The 22,390-nt window shown below is 44.9% G+C and overlaps 1 protein-coding gene across 14 annotated transcripts in view; it reads left to right on the top strand.

Annotated features, from left to right (window-relative positions):
• The first annotated feature begins 2,007 nt into the window (after positions 1 to 2,007).
• Positions 2,008 to 22,390, top strand: part of R3HDM1 (R3H domain containing 1) — a 126,604-nt gene continuing 106,221 nt past the window's right edge. For 12 of the 14 annotated variants that reach the window (XR_012646344.1, XR_012646345.1, XM_075000673.1 and 9 more), the window contains exons 1-2: positions 2,008 to 2,145; positions 3,584 to 3,794. Coding sequence is in view for 11 of the 14 variants with exons in the window: in XM_075000673.1 (XP_074856774.1) it covers positions 3,624 to 3,794 (171 nt within the window). In the remaining 3 variants the exon portion in view is untranslated. Of the gene's footprint in view, positions 2,146 to 3,583; positions 3,795 to 22,390 lie in introns of those variants that run through there. The other 2 variants (XM_075000672.1, XM_075000682.1) reach the window with 2 other exon arrangements.

Here is a 22,390-nt window from a genome sequence, read left to right as displayed (position 1 = left end):
CACACAGGTGAATTTATGCACATGAAGAGCTGCACAGGGACAGTGGAGAAAGTCAAGGCATAGCAGGTTCAGTGTGACTGGCTGCAATCATGAATCCAGGGCAGTGAGCTGATTGTATGACGTTTTTGTCAGCTTGCTTTTTTGTGTTGTGCTCAGGAGCACTCAGTACCATCCATCCTGGGAGAGAGGGTGGGGCTCAGGTTCAGGGCTCTGGGCCACTTCTCTGCCTCCCTAGCCAGTCAAGCCTAACTCTTGCAGAGTAGTGATGGCAGCAACTTCTATCTTTTTATATGTTTCAGTCCATAGTTCTTGTTCTGTGTGACTGCCCCCGTACTCCGTATGACGGAGTTGTCACCTAAACGCAGATGGGATTTTGATCTTCTCTTGAAGGGGTTTCTTTCTCTTTTTTGGGCAGATTCTTTTGCAGTGCTCAGCTCCTATTATTCTCTTGCCTTCAAGGTGCTGCTGGCAGCTGGTTATCCAGACAGGCTGATTTTGGGGACTGATTGCATTGCACACACCCCAGCACTTAGACTTTCCTCACTCACACAAAGGAAAGCTCACTTCAAAGAAAGCAATTTCTTTTACAAAGGAGCATCCAGGATTTCTTTCAGACGTATGGTATCTATAAACAAGTTATAAGTAACTTAATGCTTAATATAGCTGTAGCAGCAGCTACAAAACAAAGCGTACAGGAAGTTACAGGACTTAAAATCAGCTAAGAAAATTACAGATGTTAAATCTGCACTGTACGGGACTGAGTATAGGCTTTATACAACAGATATGTCTGCAAGCTTTTCTGGCAGAGTCTGTTACCACTTTTAGCTTATGTATTGTGTTTGTGGAAAACCTTGTTTCTGCTGGGGGGTAAGAGGTGTTTGAATTCCAGAAGATGGTGTTCAGGGAGGATTTTTGTGGGTATGGTCCACCTCAGATAGGGGTTATAATTGCTTAATATGCAATTTGAGTTCCAGTAAGAGCTGGTGAGTGACAGCTGGGAGTCTGTAGGTGGTGACGGTGGGTTTTTTCCCCTTGTATTGAAGTCAGTTCTCACAGAGGCTGTGTGTACACTTGCATTCCTCTTTCAAAAGAGGAATGTAAATGAGGGATATCAGAAATGCAAATGAAGCACTGATCTCCATATCTTGTGCTTCATTTGCATAATCTCTTTTCAGAAGAGATTGTTTTGAAGACGAAAGCAGTGTAGACAGGGCTCTTTTGAAAATACATCCTGTTTTCAAAATAAATGTTATTCCCAGATTTTTTTTTTTTTTTTTTTTTTTTTAGGAATAAGGGTTCATGCGAAAATGGGGCTTATTTTCAAAAGAGCCCCATCTACACTTTTTTCTTCTGAAAGAATCTCTTCTGAAAAGAAGTTATGCCAATGAAGTGATGCGTAAATCAGTGATTCATTTGCATTTCCCTTTTCCCTCATTTGTATTCCTGTTTCAAAAGCAGAATGCAGATGTAAACAAAACCAGAGTTTTTTGGAGGACCCTATCCATAATGTGATTTATTTCACTGGTGGAGAATCCTTCCTTGGTGAAGGTGGTTTTACAAGTATGAAGGTACGTGTCCCCGATTTTCTCCTCAGAACGAGTTATGTGGCAGGGGTGGGCAATAAATGATGTGCACTCTGGATGTGGTTTGCCAGGGTTAGGGCTGCCAGGCACTTTATTTACCTGCGTGTCTGCAGGTGCAGCTGGCCACTGAATACTGCTACCAGCCAGTAGAAGCAGTGGGAAATGGCGTGGACCAAGACATCACATAACTACACGTAACGACATACTAGAGCTTTTTCTCATTTAAATAAAGAAAAATGACAAAAATATTGAATAAACATGAATGTTGACATGTTTTGGTTTTTAGTCTTTAATGAAAACCTGGAGTATTTCTTTTATGAAAAGTTACCAACGTAATTGTTTTATTGTTTTAGGCAACTAAAAGGGATGGTATTCTCATTCCAAGACAGTACAGTTCAGTCCAAGATTCTACACTGGTGACAAGGACATGGGACTCCTCCTGCCATATTCTAGATGGTGCATTACAACGGACATCTTGGTTGACAACTGTGAAAAGGAACCTTGGATTATTTTATTTTATTTTTGTTGGAGACCACAATTCCAAATCTGTAAGATACCTCAGGTAATAAGGAAGAAGTATTGTATCTACACTTTTATATTTTCAATAAAAATCTCTTACATAAAAACATCAGTGGTTTAAATCAGGGAACAGCAACCCCTGGCACATGTGCCAAGAGTGGCATGCAAGCTGATTTCCATCAGCATGTGAGACAGGAGCTCAGCCCCTCATCTTTTCCCTCATGCAGCTGGGAGCTTGCTCAAAGCCATGCTGGCTGTGGATAAACAAAAGGCCAGGTAATGCTACCAAACACCGCCTAAGCGGTAAAGCTCTGCATTGTAGTTTATTGATTAATAAAGCTGTTGTAAGTAGGATTATTAGTGACTTCATAAAGTATCACCAGCACTCGGACTGTACATAGAGGTCAAAAGGTCGAAGTTTGGGACTCTGCCTCAGGTTGCTGACCCTGGTTTAAATCATGACTGAGAGAGTATGGTGACTTTAAATATTTATTTGAGTTATGAAATGGTTATATTGTCCCTGTGTATGATTACAGTGATGTTACTCCGCCATCATAAGCCTCAGTGCTCTTTTTCCCCTGGTATTTTCAGAATTTTGCATTGGCTAGTTTCATTACCTTTTGACATGAAAGGTCATATATACAATTGTTCATGTTGACTTTTTGGCTGGGAAGTGGACAATATAGAAGTTTTCACTCAGTTCCTAAATCTTGCACCCTATTCATTGTGTTGGCGTACTGATCCACCAGATCAGTTTGCTATGCTTTCTCACATCAACTTTCTCTATTCAAATTAGAGGGATTTCAGTTTCTTAATGACAGCCGAAACCCTTCATAGTTAAAAAAGCTTCTGTTTTAAGGTATGGTGGAGGGAGCAAGTCAGGGGTCTATTATGACTGACTATAATAAACTTCTAGTTGATTACTTTTGACTTTTATAAGATGCCCCGGTAGCATAAACATCAGGATTAAGGTGATAGATCTAAGATGAATGTTCGTTCATGATAGTGTAAGACATGAGAACTAAACTTACAGGTTGGACCTCTCTAATCTAGGCAATATCCATAATCCATCATGGATTTTAGTTAGCTGGACTACCCCTTATCATGGGTGTGGCCAAGTTTCTCATGGTCCCATAAAGTTTGTTTACAGCCACCATTCATGGCTCTCCAGGTTTTGTGCTGTTAATTATCTATAATTTACCCTTAAATGTCTTCTGGAAGTCCGGTAAGCAGTGGAAGTGTTGGAAACATGATAGATAATACTGACCTCCTGTGGTCCAGCAAATTCTCTCAATGGGCATTGGTCAGATCCCAAGAGTGCCAGATGAGAGAGGTTCAACCTGTAAAGAGAAAAATATGCTTGTGGTATCAGAGTTTATTAATAGTACTATTGGTGTGTGTATGTGTAAATCTTCTTTTGTTAGTATAAAGTTCAGCCCTATAGAGTAAATATAGATACATTTTTTTTTCTCCTCTTAAAGGTTCCTTATTTCCTGTAGAATTTTCCAGTAACTTTTTCTAATGAGGATGTCTGATACTGTTACTCTAAAGGATGAAACTAATACAATGAATGGTTCAGAGACAGAATTTAAAGACACAGCCCTGGTCGAAAACCTTAACAAATCAAGAAGCCATGAGCAAATTCAAGTAGAAAAGGATGAAAGTTGTACTGACAACAAAAATGATATGCCGGTAAGAAGTCTGTCTTTTCTTATTTTTGATCTATATATAATGGTCAACGCAGATCTTCCTCTTGCTTGCCACATTAATTTATTATACCTTTCCTACTCAAGGGCCAACCAAACTTGACCAGTTTTTATGAATCTGGAAGATTATATATCCTCTACCACCTGCACTCCTGTCCCTTCCTGTTTGTATCCCCTCCTGTTTGTACCGCATGCACTCATATCCCCTCCTGACATTTAATGGTCAGTTATTTTGGAGTAGAGCAGGAGCAAACTGCAAGTTTCTCACTGCAGGAAAAACATCCTAGGCTTCTGTCGGTAGTAATATTTCCTTTGAGCATCTTACAGAACATTGCTTTCCATGCTGTAGAGCAGTGGTGTGCAACCTCTTTTCAACCACAACCCCCATATTTTATTGCAGTTGAGTTGTGACACATGAAATAGTGGAAAGAGCCATATTTTTAGAGACTATTTGGAGATATACATGTCTCACAGAGCTGGAAGGGACCTTGGGAGGTCCTTGAGTCTAGTCCCTTGCACTCACAGTGGGACCTATCATCATGCCTGACAGATTTCTTTCCCTTTTTAAATCTGTTTCCCCCAGGCCCCTAAATGGCATTGAACTCACAACCCTGTGTTTATCAGGCAGATGCTCTAACCACTGAGCTATCTGTCTTACTCTAAAAAGCAACACTTCAGGAGCCACAATTTATGTGAGTACCAAACAGTCCAGTCCTTAATAAATAAAGTCAAACTGTACCTTTTGTCACCCCTATTTTAAGAACGGTGCGCACACAATGTTTTGTACCAGTTAGAAAGTTGTTACCCCGATCCCCAAACTTTGCTTTCCATCAGCCCTAAACCTCCTCCCCTCCATCCCCAGTTTTAACCCCTAAACCCTAGGTTTTACCTGACTAAAATGATGAGCTCTGTGCACTGCTCCTCCACGACTGCCACCTCTCCCTGCTGCTTACCTCTGCCGCTGCCTCCTTAGCTCAGCTACAGCAGGGCAGGCTCAGCCACTCCTCTTCCAGTTTTCCTGCAGGCTTAGCTCCTTGCCCGGCTAACTTCCTCTTCTGTGGCTCACTGCTGTGTTGACTCCACTGGTGGCTCTGGGGACTGCTGCTGCTTAAACAAAAAAAACTAAATCCAGTTTTAACTGTGAGCTTTGTTTAAATGGTGGCAGCCTCCAGAGCTACAAGTGGAGTCATTGGCCACAGCAAGCTGGCTCTGGAGCTGTGACCCGCCCCGCCCCCAGGGAAGGCATCCGCGACTCCCCAGGGGGTTGTGACTCATGGGTTGCTCCGCACTGCTGTATCGGGGAAGTTTAACAACTTTATTTTGTTTTTATTTCTTGACTGTCATTCTACTTGTTTCTAAGTTGAGCATTTATCTGTATGGTGAAATTATCTTTATGGTCCCCCTCCCCAAAATTTGACATTTTGATTTGCACTTGTAGTGACAAGAGTTGTAAATTGGTCCTGGCATTTAGTTTTATTTAGGCTCAGAAAATGCATGGCTTTACAAAATTCATAATTTAACAAAAATAGCTGTTGGGCTGGTATTAGGCATACTCTACATAGGTTACCCGTGTAGTCTTGCACTGGTTTGGCAAACGGTTGTGTGTACCGTAGTGTGAAGAAATGTGCTGTACAGTCAAGCACCTGCACCTTGTCTTAGAGACCTGTTTTGTCCAGTCAGGAGAGGGGATATTTGTCAGTGGCGGGTAGTTGCAGAGTAGTGTGGCCTCGTACTTGCACAGAGATTATGACAGTAACTAACTTTGAGAGGGATGAAAAAATGTTCTTCGAGATAGTGTACTCTGTGAGGTAAAAGTGTTAGTGAGATGGCATGGGCTTGTGGCAGTGTGGTGAATGCCTCTCTTTCTCAACACATCATCACTGGTGCATAGGGTGCTTAATACTGAGAGTTGAGCCAAGTCCTTTTCAGGAGGGGTAGTTATCTGAGATGAGTTGTGCTAATTTTCTTATGAAAATTATTCTGCGTGAAGGAAGGATACCAGGAATTATTCTGGTATCTCAAATGTGTATGTGGCTTCCACCCAGGGTGTGTACAAGAATGTGGTAATAGTGTGGTGACCCACTTTACTCTGATCTTAATATCTGTTTAACTTCATCAAGGCTGAATTCAGAGTTGGGGGTAGATAGGGAAAAGAATATTTAAACCCCCCCCCAAAACCCCCCCCTCCAAAACCAAAACTAAAAACCGGGCACTACTATCATCTCCAATGTAGAACATGAGTAATATAAACCCATACTGATAAGTTGGCCCAAGGCTAGATGAACAAATTGCTGCTGCTATAACTGCTATGGTGGTTTGACTAATATGGTATCCAGTAGGAATTGAAGAGAAATAAATACAATGAATTAAAAAAAATCAAATTAAACACACAGCTAGGGTTAACAACAAATAATCCTTTCTTACCACAGCGTATTTTTACTCTTAAGTGGTGTCTGAAATTCAAATGACAGGTAAAACTTCTCAAAGCAAGCTGTTCTGCATATTCAGGTCCTAGTCTAGACAAACAATAAGTCACTCTTCCCTTGATGCCACCAGCAAAATCGCTTGGTATTTTTGTAGCCCCGAGAAGCCTCAGTAATGAACTTAAGTTAGAGGTTTATTAGCTGTCTTGCGAGATAGCATATAAAGAATTTTCACCTCATACAGCTTTGGTGAGGAGATGGGGATCAAACATTCCAATCATGATCAGGGCTTCATTGTGTTTGGTACTGTTCATTTATACTCAAAGAGATGGTCAGTGTCCTGAAGAGCTTGCTATGGCCCCTTTGCATCTCAAGAGATGGAGGTTAGCAGGGGTGGGGGGGAATCTATGGGCAGTATTTTGAGTCTGCAGCTTCTCTTGTGGCTTATCTGTCCAATATTGGATTTGCACGGTCAATGGCAATAACCGCACATCAGTCTATTTCTGACTTCTTGAGTCTTAGAGTTTTTCCTTCTAAGACAAAGTTCCTTCACATGGCTTGCACATATACTACCAAAGGATAATGTGCCCTGTGGTAGCCATTGTCACCAGGTATTTTGATATGATGTAGATTCCCAGGATTTTGGATCGATGTTGAGTTTTTTCATGGCTCTTTTGCATGTATCCTTGAATCTTAGCTTTGGTCTTCCTCTTGTTCTCAAGCCACATGCCAGTTAACCAAAGAAGATTTCTTTGGGAAGACGTTTGTCACCCATTCTTCTCATATGACCAAGCCATCATTGTGTTCTGTTGTTGAGGTTCTATGAGGCTGGGTATGCCAGATCTTGACAGGATATCTGTATTTGAAACTTTATCTTTTCAGTTGATATTCATAATTCTATGGAGGCAGCAAAGATGAAAGCTGTTCAGCTTTTTCTCCTGCTTTGAGTAGTTGGTCCATGCCTCAGAACCATATAGCAGGATACTCAATATACATGCCTGATAGATTTGTATCTTTGTTTTCATTGTCAGCTTAGGATTGTTCCATGCTCGTTTCATAAGTCTTCCAAAAATTGTAGCTGCCTTTTCGACTCTGATGTACATTTCTTCATCCATGGATAGGTTTGCAGTGACAGTAGATCCAATGTAACAGAATTGTTGAACCACATCTATTGGGCTGTTATCCAGAATGACATTGGGTTGCTGAGGTATACCTTGAGTGAATACAACTGTTTCTTCATGCTTATGTCAAGGGAGAACAACTTGCAGGCTGTGGATAGCGTGTCTTCATTATGAGTGACGAGAGATGCATCATCTGCAGAGAGTGGTTCTGTGATGAGAACTTTCTTGACCTTTGTTTTGCCAGGTTGTAGAGAGAGCCATCTAATCTTGTGTGGAGAAATACATCACTACGTGAGTTTTGAAATGCACAATTATGAGAATTGAGAAGAATATGCCGAAGAGGGTAGGGGCAAGGGCACACCCTTGTTTTGAGTCTGCTGTTCATTGCAAACAGTTCTGATGTAGATCTGTCATTGCACTGTTGCTTTCATGCTTTCGTGAAAAGATGTTATGAGCTTGGCTGACCATCGGCCCTACTCAATCTTGGTTAATACTCTGTATGGTCCTGATCTACTGACAGTGCCAAATGCTTTTTTTAAGTCCACAAATGCTATGAAAAATGGCTTTCTTTGTTCAATACATTTTTCCTGTAGTTGTCGAAGTGAGAAAATCATGTCCATTGTTGACCTACCAGCCCCAAAGCCATATTGTGTTTCTGGATAGATTCGATCTGTGAATTATTAGACATTTGAGAATGACATGGGCAAATGCTTTTCCTGTGGTGCTCAATAATGAGATGCCTCTCTGTAGTTGTTGGTCACCTTGTTGCCTTTGTTTTTATAGAGAGTGATGACATTTGCATCCTTCATGTCATGTGGGACATCACCTGCTCCCCAACATTTTAGGAGTAAATCACAGAGGAAGGGAGAGAACCCAGCCTTGTTTGCCTTCAGGACTTCAGCTGGAATTCTTGCATTTCCTGGTGCTTTTCCATTGGAGAGAGCATCAAGGGCTTGAGAAGTTTCCTCCATTGTAGGCCTGCATCTAGCTCAGACATTTCTGGAAGAGTTGGGATGAGGTTGTCAAGTTCAGGTTGTATTGTATGCTTGTGGGAATAAAGACTTGAGTCGTGTTCTACCCATCTGGACATCTGTAGTGTTTTGTATGTGATCACCTGTCCATTGAAATGCTTCAGTGGGGTGACTTTGCTAATGTTTGGTCAGGTTGCCTAAATCAGATGTCTTTTGAATATTAGAACATAGGTCAGCCCAATACTCATTCTCACATCACCTGGATTCTCTCTGAAGAACAGATCTTGCATTTCAAAGTTGATCTCTTATGCTTTGACAGGGGTGCTTTTGTTTTTTTTCTTCAAGAAGAGGCCTAAGAACATCAGCATTTTCATTGATCCAGTCTTTGTTAGAGAATTTACATGTTCCAAAGGCAGATTTGGCACATACGTATTTTGCATCTCTCAATATGGACCATGTTTCATCAAAGGTTTGTTGGTCAGATTTGCATGCCATTTTGCAAATGAGATCATCTGCGAAGACCAAGCATTTCAGTGCATTTCTAGTATTGGGGGTATTGACTTTTGGCTTATTGCATTCCTTTGTTATATAGTTTCTTTGGGACGATTTTCACTCTGCTGATGATCAAGGAGTGATCAGTGTCATAATCTGTGCTGTGATGTGCATGTTATTTTGACAGTGTTTGAGATGTTTCCTACATACCAGTACAAGGTCAAGTTTGAGGCCAGTGACCTGATCTGGGGTGGTGTCATGAAACCTTGTGACACTCTTTGAATTTCAAGTATTCGTGAAGCAGAGCTGATTCTGAGAGCTGAATTTGAGAATCCTTTGACCATTTTCTTTGGTTGTCCCAATACTGTGGTAACTGAAGGAGACAGGCCAGGACTGATGATCGCGTCTAACTTTAGCATTGAAGTCGCCAAGGATGTACAGTTGTTCGCCAGTTGGAAAGGAGTTGATAACTTTCTGAAGATTGTAATAAAAGCATTTTTTATCTTAGATGCATGACACCAATGTGGGTGTATAAGCGATGATGATGTTGACATATCCTGACTTGATGCAGAGCTTCAGGGATATAATACATTCTGATTCAGCTGTGGGCATATTGATAGATTTAAGCAAATTATTATGAACAGCAAATCGAACTCCACAGAGGCGATGTTCCTCTGAACTCAAGCCCTTTCAGAAGAAAGTATAGTTGGTTTCTTTCACTGACCCAGCATCTGCCAGCCTGGTTTCCTGGAGAGTAGAGATGTTGATGTTTTGTTTGTGGAGCTGTTGATCTATAACTGCGGTTTTGCATATTGAGTCAGTGTTCATAAAGTCATGGGCGGATTCAAGTCCCAGGCACAAGGTCCTCACATTCCAGCTATCAAGCTGGAGGCAAGTTGATTTATTATTTTGTTTTTTGGCTGGTACATCATTGACACCTACTTTTTGATTTTTGGTCTATCCCCATGTACTCAATGAGGAAGGCAGATGTGGCAGGTCAGCACTTTATTGACCTGGGGGCTGCCTAGCTTGAGGCGGGTGGTAGCTGACCACTGGAGCTTGATGACTCCTCCCACTGATGAAAGTGACCCGTGGCGTCGTCCTCTTTGCCCGTTGAGTAGGGCTTATAAGCTGTAACTGCCACTTCCTGTGTTGTTTCCATGCTATCAGTAAGGATAGAGGGTTCTCTCCATTTGGCACCCTCTTACATGCTGCATTGCCTGGGCCAGTGTTTGGAGCAAGTGCATTGCCCAAGCACCACTGTCCCCCTCTTGGTCGCCTTATTTGGATCCAAGGGAAAGACAGAAGTCAGTATGTTTGGAACTGAGGTGACTGCAAGGAGATGCCAGAAAGCATGTCTGAAGAATCCTCCCTGCTTAACAGCTTCAGGGTCTCCACTATGGATTTTCTGTCTGGGTTTACTCCCGTAGCCTTTAGATCTCCCGAACCTATCCACAAGGCAGTGGGGAATTTTCTGACAGGGTTGTCCTCCCTGGGGTGATGTAAGAAGTCACGCTCCCTTGGATGCTGGTAACCAAATCATGGTTTACATGCCATTTGCATTAACCAAAGTTGTCCAGGGACCCAAGTATCCCAGACTCTCATCTCATGCAGAATGAGTGAGCAGAAGCTGGTCAGTCCGCCCACCCACTGTCAAGCTTAGGGGTCTGCGCTGCCTGCCTGGGGTCTGTGGGCTGCTGGCACTGCTGCTGCTTACTTGTGCTCAGGCCTTGTGAAGGACCATCTGAGCAAGAAGAAATAACACATGGCTATTGGCAGGGAGTATTGGGCTGGCTCGATCCTCCCCCCACCGCCTGCTCCCCTGTTGCTGAGCTCCCGCATCCCCCGCATACGGCCTGGCCCAGCCTGCTCCCAAAAACCCCTGTTTGCAGCCCTCCCCAAGCCACCCAGCCCAGCCCACTCCCAACACCCCCTGCCAGCAGCTCCCCCCCGACCCCCAGCCAAGCACACTCCCAACACCTCCCTGCCAGCAGCTCTGCCCACCCCCGGCCCAGTCCAGCCTGCTCCCAACATCGCCCTGCCTGCCTCACCCACCCCACAACTTGACCCGCTCTTCCCAGATAAGTTAAGGACTTACCAGAGGAGCTGCCAACTCATCCACTGGAGCTGTTGGTATCTCCAGCTGCTCATGGCAAAGTGGCTCCCAGCTGCATGCTGCAAAGCAGCTCTGGCTGCATGGTGGGGTGCCTGCAGCCATGCTCTGCAGCTCCTTTGCACCCTCCAGCTCGGCCCTCTCTCAAAACATCCCCCTGGTCCACAGCTCCCTCTGCACCCTCCAGCCAAGCCTGCTCCCCACACCCACTCCAGCCCAGTCTCCAAATGCCCCGGCCTGCCGCTCCCTGCACACTGCCTCCCGCTATAAGTTAAGGACTTACTGCTGGTGCAGCCCGGAGGAGCTGCCAGTGCCTCCAGCTGCGCATGGAAAAGTGACTTTGGCCATGCGGTGTGGCGTCCACAGCCATGTGCCTCCAGCCACGCTCCACAGCAACCTCCGTACCCTCTGGCCTGGCCTGGCCTGGCCTGGCCCAGCCCACTCCCTCCCTCGCACCCTCCAGACTACCCCGCCCGCTCCCAGCATGCCCCCAGCCCATAGCTCACCATGCCCTCAGGCCTGGCCCAGCCCGGCCTGTTCCCAACACTCCCCTGGCCTGCAGCTCCCACCACATCATCTGGCCTGACCTGGCCTTGGCCCACCCTTCTCCCAACACCCACCCCAGCCTAGTTGCTGAAATGCCTGGCCCACCACACCCTCTTCCCCCCACAGGTGCCACTGGTACAGCCTGGAGGAATGAACTGCCACCCTTAAGTTCTAAAATAAGAAGTGAGAGGCAACATATGATTGCTTACTATAATACACACTCAAGTACAGATGAAAAGTAATCAGAGAAACTTAACTACAAGGTGAGACAGTGCACCGAGACATACTCTGAGTTTAGCAACATAACTTTTAGTCAAATGTTGATTTGCAAATAGCTTCACTTCACTTGTCTTATTTAGCAAATACAGAGCCTCAGAACTTTTTCCTAGATAAAACTGCTAAAAGAACTTCTTTTAACATAGCTTCGTTGTACACATTCCATGAGCAGTTTGACGAAATAAAATTCCTTTGTTAGTTTTCCAAACCAGGGAAGCTGTGGAAGCTGTGGCTTTGTCAGAAAACTGAAAGGAGTTTTTAAGTTACTTGGTGCTCCTGCTCATATGCTGGATGTACAGACTGCAACCCTTTATTCCAGTGTTTCCCAAACTTTTCGGCATCACACACCCTTTTGGTTTTTGAGAGACTCTCTCACGTCCCTCCACTTTTTCTCTACCATCATCCAACCTCCCTTTTAACAAAAAATTCAAATTTTATTTTAAAATAAACACACAAAGTTGATAAAAAATGTTATTTAAAATGAAAAACAAGCAAAAATAGTTTTTCTTGGCCCAAAAATTTAATAAAAACATAATTTAACATCAGAAACAGCAGAAAATAATAAATTTAATGTCAAGGATGACGCTGCATTTTCTTAAGTTGGGAAATCCTAGGTCTGAAAGATGAAAGTGCACAATGCAAATCATTTTTGACATCCAGTCAATTTCTTTGTTTTATTTTTAATGTGACTAAACTTGAAAATCTTTTTTCAATGAGGTATGACAACAAAAATGAAAGAATAATATGTAGCGTTTTTATCAACTTTCAAGGACATGGGGGAAATATTTTATCCAAAATTCCTCCAAGCTTGAGTTTTCGAAATTATCTTTTGCACTTGAATGATACTTGATTTTGAGTGCTTGTTCTTGCAATACTTCTGGCAATGTATCGATATCAACATTGAATGGATTGCATACTAATTATTGAATGGGGTTGCCAGAAAAGTTGTCTGGAAAGTATCAGATGGCAACCTCAGTGGAGCTGTGCTGCCCTGCCCTGCCCTGAGTTGCACGCCAACCGCTGGAGCCTTAGTGCCCACACTCAGCCCCAGGGCCCCCTTACCTTCTGCTGAACCTTGACCACTGCTGGGCTGATATCAACCCAGCTGCTGGCTGTGAGGGCTGGTTCCACTCCCATGTTGGACATGGTCCTGACCCCATGAGCTCCAGCTCTGCCCCAGATGGGCTGCTGGCATGGGCCCAGAGTTGCAGGTGCAGCCCAAGCCCCGCAGAGACCAGCTGCAGCCCTGTCTGGGTTACCAGACACTGTGCTGGCCTCTTCCCAGCCCAGAGGCTGATTATGGACTGGCCAGGCTAATGTCACAGCCCCCACCCACCTTGTGGGTGCCTGGTGCAGCCCCAGCTGGCCAGCTGCCTGAGCCCTGTGCCAGCAGCCAGAGCTGCCCACACCAGCTGCCCACCCTCCTGTGCCCTTCACTGCCAGAGCTGCCCACATGCCTGCCTGTCTGCCAGCTGCCCGAGTTGCCCACCTAAGCTGGGGTCAGCCACCTGGACCTTGTGCTGACAGGGCCAGCCGCCCGCCTGCCAGCCTAAGCAACCTGAACTGGGTCCAGCCTCCAGAGCCCTGTGAGCTGCCCACCTGAGCCCCTACCCTCCCCCAAAGCCAGGTACCACCAGCCCCCTGCTCTTACCCCCTCCCTTTTCTCTGAGCCAGGCTCCCCCACCCCTCCATCTAACCACATCATCTTCCTCCTTCCCCCTCCCCCTTTGCAGGAGACAGCTAGCTCCACTTGGGTCTTTGGAGGCTGTCTGCTTTTTATAGCAGCTGCGCCAGGTAACCCACATAAAACGGCAGGGACTGAGAGCTGGAAGCAAAGGCTGGCTAGCTCTTTCTTGGAGTGGGGAGGAATGAACGGGGGAGCTGGATCACCTCACACCTGCCCTGGAATGTCTTCATGCCCCTCCTCCCCCCAGTTTGGGAAACCATTCTTTAGGAGGAATATGCTGTAGCAGTTGTCTGACTGCATCACATCTGCTCTCCTGAAAATTTCCTCCGCAACTCCTATTCATCACCAGTATTAATACTTGGACAATATGATGCTCTGGGGATGAAATAAAATAGCTATTTAAACAAACTGTACCAGCCAAAATATTATTGCCTGAGCTGAGTGATGATGACTTTGGTACACTCTATACACTCATTTTTCTTAGCTTCCTTTTTTCCATAAAATAGTGAAATTGACTCTTCTCAGCTCTGGTAGCCAGTGGTGATACTTAGAAACTAAATATCCATGGCACTAGGGAGCCTGAATACCATGACACGTGAGTTGCAGCATATTGAGTAATTTATTTGCACTTGTGTATATCACTCCAAGCACAATCTGAATGAGAAAAGTGACTCATTTGTCTTCTCAAGAGCGCATAAATTGCGTAGCTTGTGTTCTCAAGTAGAGTGTGGTGAATAATGTAATCGAGTGTAGTGAAAATCACTGTAGAAGACAGTTTATATCCATTCTTATATTGTTTTATGGTGGGTAATTTGTCATCCATATTGCTTCATACCCTTTGCCTTCAGCTGTTCTTGCACCTCTCTGAAAGCTTTCTGGCTGTTTGCTTCCCAGAAGTTTTATACTCACCTTTAGGTATGGCTACCTTAGAGAGCTTACAGTGGCTCAGTTCTGCACTGACATAACTTCACTGCTTTGAGAGAATCCTCCTGTTGACTCGGAACAGAGCTATCCACACCTACCTATGTTTAGTGTAACTTATGTAACAATATGGTGACTGACTTACTCCCTGAATAATGCAATTTATACTGATTACACATGGTGGTATAGGTAGACCCTTTGTTCCTTCCTGGCCTCTTGGCCTAGAATTTGTTCCTTATTGGAGAGGGAGGGGAGAAATGTGAACCTTTTTCCAAGGCTGATCTTGGGTCTCCATCTCCCACACTGTTAAAATAAAACCTATCCTTAAATGGCTGCCATTTTCAGTGATTGAATAAATGGAACAGAAATGTCACTTATGCCTTTTTGTCTCCAGGCCAGTGCTCGTCAGAGTTGTGTGGTGTAACTTGTGTGTCTAATTTTAGCTTTTCTTCCCCATCCATCCCATGACGACATTCGTAAAGCAAAGTGCTGAGTGCATTAAAAATACCTCTAAATAAAAAAAAAAAAAAAAAAAAAAGTGACTAATGTGAACTGCAAATCACTTGTGTTGTGATTGTTTTAGTCTGTGTGTACACTGAGTGCCTTACTGGTTTAGGAGAGTGCAGGTTGAAGTGCTCTAATCTGGCACCCTCAGGATGTGACTGGTGCTGAACCAGAGTATTTTCCGAACCACAGGAGGTCAATATTGTGTAGCAGTGTTAGAAACATTTCCACTGCTTACTGAGCTCTTAGAAGCCATTTAGGCAGTAAATTAGAACTAAACAGCAGTACAGGACACTGAGAGCAAGGACTGGTGGCTGTAAACAAATTTTATGGGATTGCGGGAAACTTAGTTTGATGTCCATGTTGTACTGAAAAGTAATGCCCGGGATCTTTTCAGGGGGAAAGGGTGAAAGGCTACATTTATTGGTAATACACATATAGCAATCAACACTTAAATGCATATGATATGTAACAGACAGTAAGCTGTGCTAGTCTATACACTATCAAAACAAAAAGCAGTCAAGTAGCACTTTAAAGACTAGCAAAATAGTTTATTAGGTGAGCTTTCATGGGACAGACCCACTTCTTCAGACCATAGCCAGACCAGAACAGACTCAATATTTAAGACACAGAGAACCAAAAACAGTAAGCAAGGAGGACAAATCAGAAAAAGATAATCAAGGTGAGCAAATCAGAGAGTGGAGGGGTGGGGGGAAGATCAACGATTAGATTGAGCCAAGTATGCAGACGAGCCCCTATAGTGACTCAGAAAGTTCCCCTCACGGTTTAAACCATGTGTTAATGTGCCGAATTTGAATATAAAAGTCAGCTCGTCCACTTCTCTCTCTAAAACAGTGTGATAATGTCTCTTCAGTAACACACATACCTTGAGGTCATTGATAGAATCCCCCGTTCCATTAAAATGTTGACTAACTGATTTGTGGAACAGCCACAGCCTGTACAGAAACACCAGTCCTGGAACCTTTCCCTGCAACAAAGCCCGCTGCCAGCTTTGTCCACATATCTTCTCTGGAAATACCATCACTGGACCTAACCAGGTTACTCACAGAATCACAAGCACTTTCTCATGCTCCTCTGCTAACATCATATATGCCATCATGTGCCAACAATGCCCAGATGCTTTGTATATTGGACAGACTTCTAACTCCCTTAGACAAAGGGTCAATGGGCACAAAGCAGACATCAAAACACTCCAGATCCACAAACCAGTTAGTCAACATTTTAATGGAATGGGGCATTCTGTCAATGACCTAAAGGTATGTATGTTACTGAAGAGACAATATCGCACTGTTTTAGAGAGAGAAGTGGACGAGCTGGCTCTTATATTCAAATTTGGCACATTAACACATGGTTTAAATCGTGATGGGAACTTTGAGTCACTATAGGGGCTCGTCTGCATACTTGGCTCAATCTAATTCTTGATCTTCCCCCCCACCCCTCCACTCTCTGATTTGCTCACCTTGATTATCTTTTTCTGATTTGTCCTCCTTGCTTACTGATTTTGGTTCTCTGTGCCTTAAATATTGAGTCTGCTGTGGTCTGAAGAAGTGGGTCTGTCCCACGAAAGCTCAGCTAATAAACTATTTTGCTAGTCTTTGAAGTGCTACTTGACTGCTTTTTGTTTTGATAATGCATATGATATATTACCCACCCACCCACACTCATGTCTTGTTACTGTTACCAATAGGTGCTCCCCCTAACTGCACTGGCCAGGTGAATTAGATGGGGCAGGGGGTGGAGCTGGGCTTCTGCAGATCTGGATCCGTGCTCCAGTGCTGACAAGACAAACCCGGGGTCCTTGTGCAAGTTGTCTTCCATTTATAGCAGTGGTTCCCAACCTTTACGAGACAGGGCCCCTTTTTAATAGTTTAAGAAGAACTTGTGACCCAAGGCAATTCAAAACTAGGGGGAGGGGGTGGCAGAGGATGTTCTTCCCTGGGAAAAATGCACCCCTCTGCTCCCCCCCCCTGTCTTAAACCCCCTCAGCTTTCCCAACCTTCCTGTTCACAGGCTTAAACCCTTCTCAGCTAGGGTTGCCAGGTTTTTGGAAAAATTATGCGTGACAGGTAACCCAACCTGTGGGATCCCCAGCCACAGCTGCCTGTCCCGCTTAAGATTTCCAAAAACCAGGGTTGGGGGCAGGGACCTTGGCAGCCCTGCAGCTGGGAGCTGGCTGAGGTGCAGAGCCTTGGCAGCAGTGCCAGCTGCAGGATCCCCAGCAGTGGGGGGGTTACCCTGCAACCCTAGAGCTTGAAGCTGGCTGGGGCACTTAGAGTACTCTTGACAGAAGTGCAGTCTATACATTTCTGTGGAGAGAGAAGGCTTCCGGTTGCCAGGCAGAGCTGTTTGCAGAGCTGCCGTTCTGCTGTTCTGTCACCAGAGGGCAGTGCAGTCTGGTAGTTCTCTGTCAACAGAGCAAGTTGTGCATAGTGGCAGTCAGTCAGAGGTTCTGCTGAGATTTCTCTGTCGACAGTAAACAGATGCATCTAGTGCCAACATAGCCTTCTGGCATAGTGCTTCTATTGGTATAGTAGAATCAGTCCCCATGAGCGAAATTAGCTATACTGGGAAAAGCACGGCTTTTCAGAGCACACTTCTTTATACCCCTTACAGACGCAGCAGTGCCTGTAGAAGTCAGTACAGGTTAAAACTCTCTTATTCAGCAATATCGCTCATCCAACAGGAGCATAGATGTTGCTGGACCACAGAGCGCCTGTAAACGAGAGCTCCAGCTGCTCAGCTGCAGAGGAGCCCTGTTGATGGAAGGGAGCCCCAAGGGTAGCTGTGGGACAGGGAACTGGGTCTGGGAGCCCATTATGGGGAGCATGGCTGGGGAGCCCAGCCTGGATTGAGGAGTGCTGCAAGGAGGCCTGGGGCACAGAGCTCTACTGGCAGCCCTAATACAGTGGGCAGGGAGGGGTAGCTCAGTGGTTTGAGTTTTGTCCTGATAAACCCAGTGTTGTGAGTTCAATCCTTGAGGGGCTATTTAAGGATCTGGGGGTAAATAACAACTTAAAAAGGGCCGGGGGGGAATGGTGCTTGGTCCTGCCAAGAGGGCAGGAGACTGGACTCAATGACCTCCCAAGGTCCCTTCCAGTTCTTTGAGATGTGAGAGCCCAGCCTGGGCTGTGGAGTCCCAAAGCTCCATGGCCCCAAAGACCCACTAGTAGTCTGCAACAGTGGGAATCCAGCTAGGGCAGAGGAGCCTAGCTGGCTTACAGGTCCTGCTGGTAGCCCCTCAAAGGCAGGGAACCCAGCTGGGGTGGGGGAGCTAGGCACCCCTGAGGTGGGGAGCCATCTGGCGCATGGATATTTCCAGCAGCCCCACTGCAGTGGGAAACCTAGCTGGGGTGAGGGAGCCCAGAAGCCCCACGATGGGGAGCCCAGAAGGAGAGGAACACCCTCCCCCGGCAGCCTGCGGCAGTCAGGAGGGGAGCCTGGCCAACAGGCTAGCACCTGCCACCCTCACTCCCATAGGGCATCTAGGAGACCTGGCCTCCCCTTATCTGGCAAGTCCCCTTGTGCAGGACCACTTCGGTTCTGAGGGTTCCAGACAAGGGAGAGGCAACATGCATTGTGAACCTGTCTTTAGTCGCAGTGTATCATGATTTGGTTATGGAGAATTTGTATGTGTAAGTAGTCAAATGAGAGAATACCATCTGTTGTTTTCTAAAATGATTTCTTTACCTGTTCATTCTGTTTGTCAGCATCGTTTCTGAGAAGCTATATTCCGCATCCACAATCTTAGAATTACCCTACACATTGGTATTGCCTCCCCAGCATAATAGTGTGTATTGAGTTAAATCTCACAAAGGCAAGTGAAATAGACTGCAACTTACTCTGGATGAGTTACTGTTTGCAGGCACGTATTTGTGTTTTGTGCATTTGTATATCAAAATCTCCGTATGTCCACCTGAAACTTAATGTAACAGCTTCTATGCACAGTTGTATTTCACAGTATCTTGATACTTGCTTCACATTTTACGATGATGCCTGATACTGGGGCTTGAAGTGAATGATGAAGAAAGTACTTACTAATGCTAGCTATTTAATTTATCTGAAGCTGGTTACTGTAACTCTTCCTCATGATATGTGGAACTCATTTATTGTACCTAGTTTTGTGAGTAACTTTAATGTTGACCTAAGTTACTCTTTAGATATTTAGAACAGGGGTGAGCAAACTTTTTATGTCAGACTCCCTTTTTTGTCCCTGCAATTGGTGAGGGGCCCCCGTCTCACTTGGAGGCCGTGGGGACAGGCAGTCGCACTGCCCCCCTTATGAAATTTCATTCCCCCCTATGGAAGCATATCCCCCACTTTGCACACCCAGTTCTAGGCAGAGTGCAGAAGGCCAGTAGTCCTGTCCCTCCCCTGCCCATCAGTCTGCCAGGGCCTTCTCTTCAAGACCCAGTGTCCAATCTTTGGAGGGTTGGTGCCCGTTTTGCTAATGAAAGTCAGTTTCACTCTTGCATATTGCAGAGAAAACCCTGATAAAGTGATCATCTGATGATGAGGCCACCCACTGTTTTTTTGTTAGTGTGTGGTAGGGAGTGCTGGCTAAGCTGCTTGAGGTTCAAAGGGCCTGAAGTCAATAGACTCGGCCAAGTCTGCAGTTCAAGGGCTCCAGGCAGTTGGTGGCACGGCAGAAGCTGCACAGCCAGAGATGCAGACTCTTTCCAAGGCAGGGACTGGGCAGGAAAAGGGGGTTGAAACATTCTCGTCAGCTTGGCTGCAACAGATAAAAGCAGGGGAGATGTTAGAGAAGCCTTATAGACTAACAGATATTTTGGATAATCTGTTAGTCTGTAAGAGCAATGAAGGGTCCTGTGGCACCTTATAGACTAACAGAAAAGTTTTGAGCGTGAGCTTTCGTGAGCAAAGGCTCACCTCATCAGATGCTGGTCAGTCTTGGCTCAGATGAAGCGAGCCTTTTCTCACGAAAGCTCACGCTCAAAACTTTTCTGTTAGTCTATAAGGTGCCACAAGACTTCTTGTTGTTCTTGAAGCTACAGACTAACATGGCTACCTCTCTGATACTTGTTAGAGAAGCCGCCACTGCCAGTAGCAGGAGAATGCAAGGCATCTTCTGCCTCCGTGACCTGTTAAGCAATGGTTCTGTGCCTCCCTTACAAAATTTTCCGATCCCCAGTTTTGCACACCTCTGTCCTAGAACATTCTGGTTGCTGAACTCCTAATTTAATGGGATGTGATTTTATGTTCCCAGTATTTATTGTTTCATATGTGTACTTATTTTCACTGTGGAACTGGACTTCAAGTACATATGGATAAATATGCAGCTTTGTTAAAAGCTTATTGTCAGAAGTAGGCAAAATTTCTGGGTTTGTGTGAATTTAATTGTTTGATTACTTGACTCTAATATAAGGTTAGCAAGGGGGTCAATTGTCCAGATTTTGTTACATTTTCCGATAAGAATGCCCTGATTGTGTGCAGGACTCTATATTTTTGATTGTATCATGGTTTGCTAACACATAGGACGTACTTAAATATCTTTTAACTCAATTTACTATATGCCTATACCACATTTTGATGGATGGAAGGTGAACTAACTGAAAGCTAAGCATCTTGATTGGACTCTTCGAGAATAAACATATGTATTTATATACTGGGCCACCAACGAACAAGGTCATTTACAAAGGACACGAAACAAAACTCTGTTGTTGCCTAAACAAATTAACTAGATTTTTAAAAATACTCACAATAGCTGTTTTAATTGCACTGTTAATAATAGAATACGAATATAAATACTTCAGGATTTTTTTCTATGTTTTCAAATACAGTAAAATCCCAGTTATCCAACGTAATTGAGACCGATGTATGGTCCGATACCTGGAAAATATCGGATAACTGGGGGTGTGGTGGTGGGGCCATGGAGGAGAACGTGAGGGGGGGCGTCTGCCCTGTCCCCTTCTGAACTGCTGGTGGCAGGCTCTGAGATGCTGGCCTCCACAGAGCCAGCTCCCCATGGCTGGCAGCCCCCACTAGCCACGGGGCAGTGCCCCTGCGGACCAGGGCATGGAGCCCCACAGTTGGCCTGGGGGTATAGATCCCTGGTGAGCTAGGCGGGCTGCCTGCTGTCCTGGCGCCATCTCCCCAGACCAGCCCCCTGGCCTCAGACATGCAGCCATCCATGCTGCTGTTCCCAGGCATGGAACCACGGTCAGAGCCACAGCCAACTTGGGCAGACAGCTGCTGCAGGCCGTGGGGGGCAGCTAGGTGTCCAGTGCAAGCTGCTGGGTGATGAAGGAGATGATCCAACCCCCCACTTCTCCAACATGCTGTTTCATCCCACGCCACCTCAAGCAGTGTGGGTTAAAATGGAGAGTTGGATTATTGGAGGTCGGAGAACCGGGGTTTTACTGTATATTAATGTAAATTACAATACAATATAAAGTGTGCAGTGCTTACATTATTTTTGATTGCAAATATTTGCACTGTAATAAAGATAAAAGAAATAGTATTTTTCAGGTAATCTCATACAAGTTCACCATCTCCTACTTCTTGTTCAGCCAGTTGCTAAGACAAAGAAGTTTGTTTATGGGAGATACTGCTGCTCACTTCTTAATTACAAATGTCACCTCAACACGTGAACAGGAGTTTGCATGGCACTGTTGAATCCAGTTTGCAGGTAGTACGGGCTCAGGGAGGACTGGCATGGCCCTGCTCATGCTCTGCCCCCAAGAATTTCTTGTGAATTTCCACTCATGCCAGGCTGGGGGCTGGATGGCCAGTCATGAGGATCTTGGGAAGCTAGGGCAGGTGCCTGCTTGGTCCTATCATGGATGGCTGTCTTAGTTATGACAATCTTGAGGCCCCCTGAAAGGAAGGTGAGCCAATATATGACACGCTCATTAGCCTTGGTTGTCCCTCACTGATCTAAAATGATTAGACAAACATAGAAATTAACTCAGAGGGAATGGGCTTTGGTTCATAACCATTAACTGTCCTCTCTCCCACAAAGAGAAAAGATGAAGATCTTGAAAAAACGTCCTGCTGCCTATTCAGTATAAGTACATTTAAAATTTTCTTCTTGCACAGTTGCTCTGAGTTTGTTATTATTTGGCTTTTCTTTTTTCTTTTGTAATTACTGTCCTGAATAGTGGTCACATCTAAATGCAAATCTAGCATAGCATTAAAAGTTAATTTAATATTGTAGAGATTCATTTAATTGTTTCACATATTTGAGTTAAAATGAGTGTGGTATGTAAATTGTCTTTTGTAATTAGGCACAAGTCTGTATCTACAACTAAGCTTTTTGGGTGCTACAAAGTTTGTCTTTTGCTAGAGTTCGAATCTCTCTGTATCTAAAATAACTTTTCTTCCAGGGCAACAGAATGATGTCATCACATAAATGACATCTGATTGCTGCCCTGGGGGCGTGGAGGCAGGGAGAGCAATGGTCCAGGTTGGGGAAGGCTGGGGCTCTCTGTGCAGCTTCCTGACCCCCTGAGCTGCTGGGCCTGGCTATGCAATTCCCCAAACGTAGCAT

Source organism: Carettochelys insculpta, chromosome 8 (assembly GCF_033958435.1).
Source record: "Carettochelys insculpta isolate YL-2023 chromosome 8, ASM3395843v1, whole genome shotgun sequence".
In the NCBI taxonomy this organism is placed as follows: Eukaryota; Metazoa; Chordata; order Testudines; family Carettochelyidae; genus Carettochelys; species Carettochelys insculpta.
Note: the sequence above shows the minus strand (reverse complement) of the source record. Positions and strands in the feature narration are given on the sequence as shown.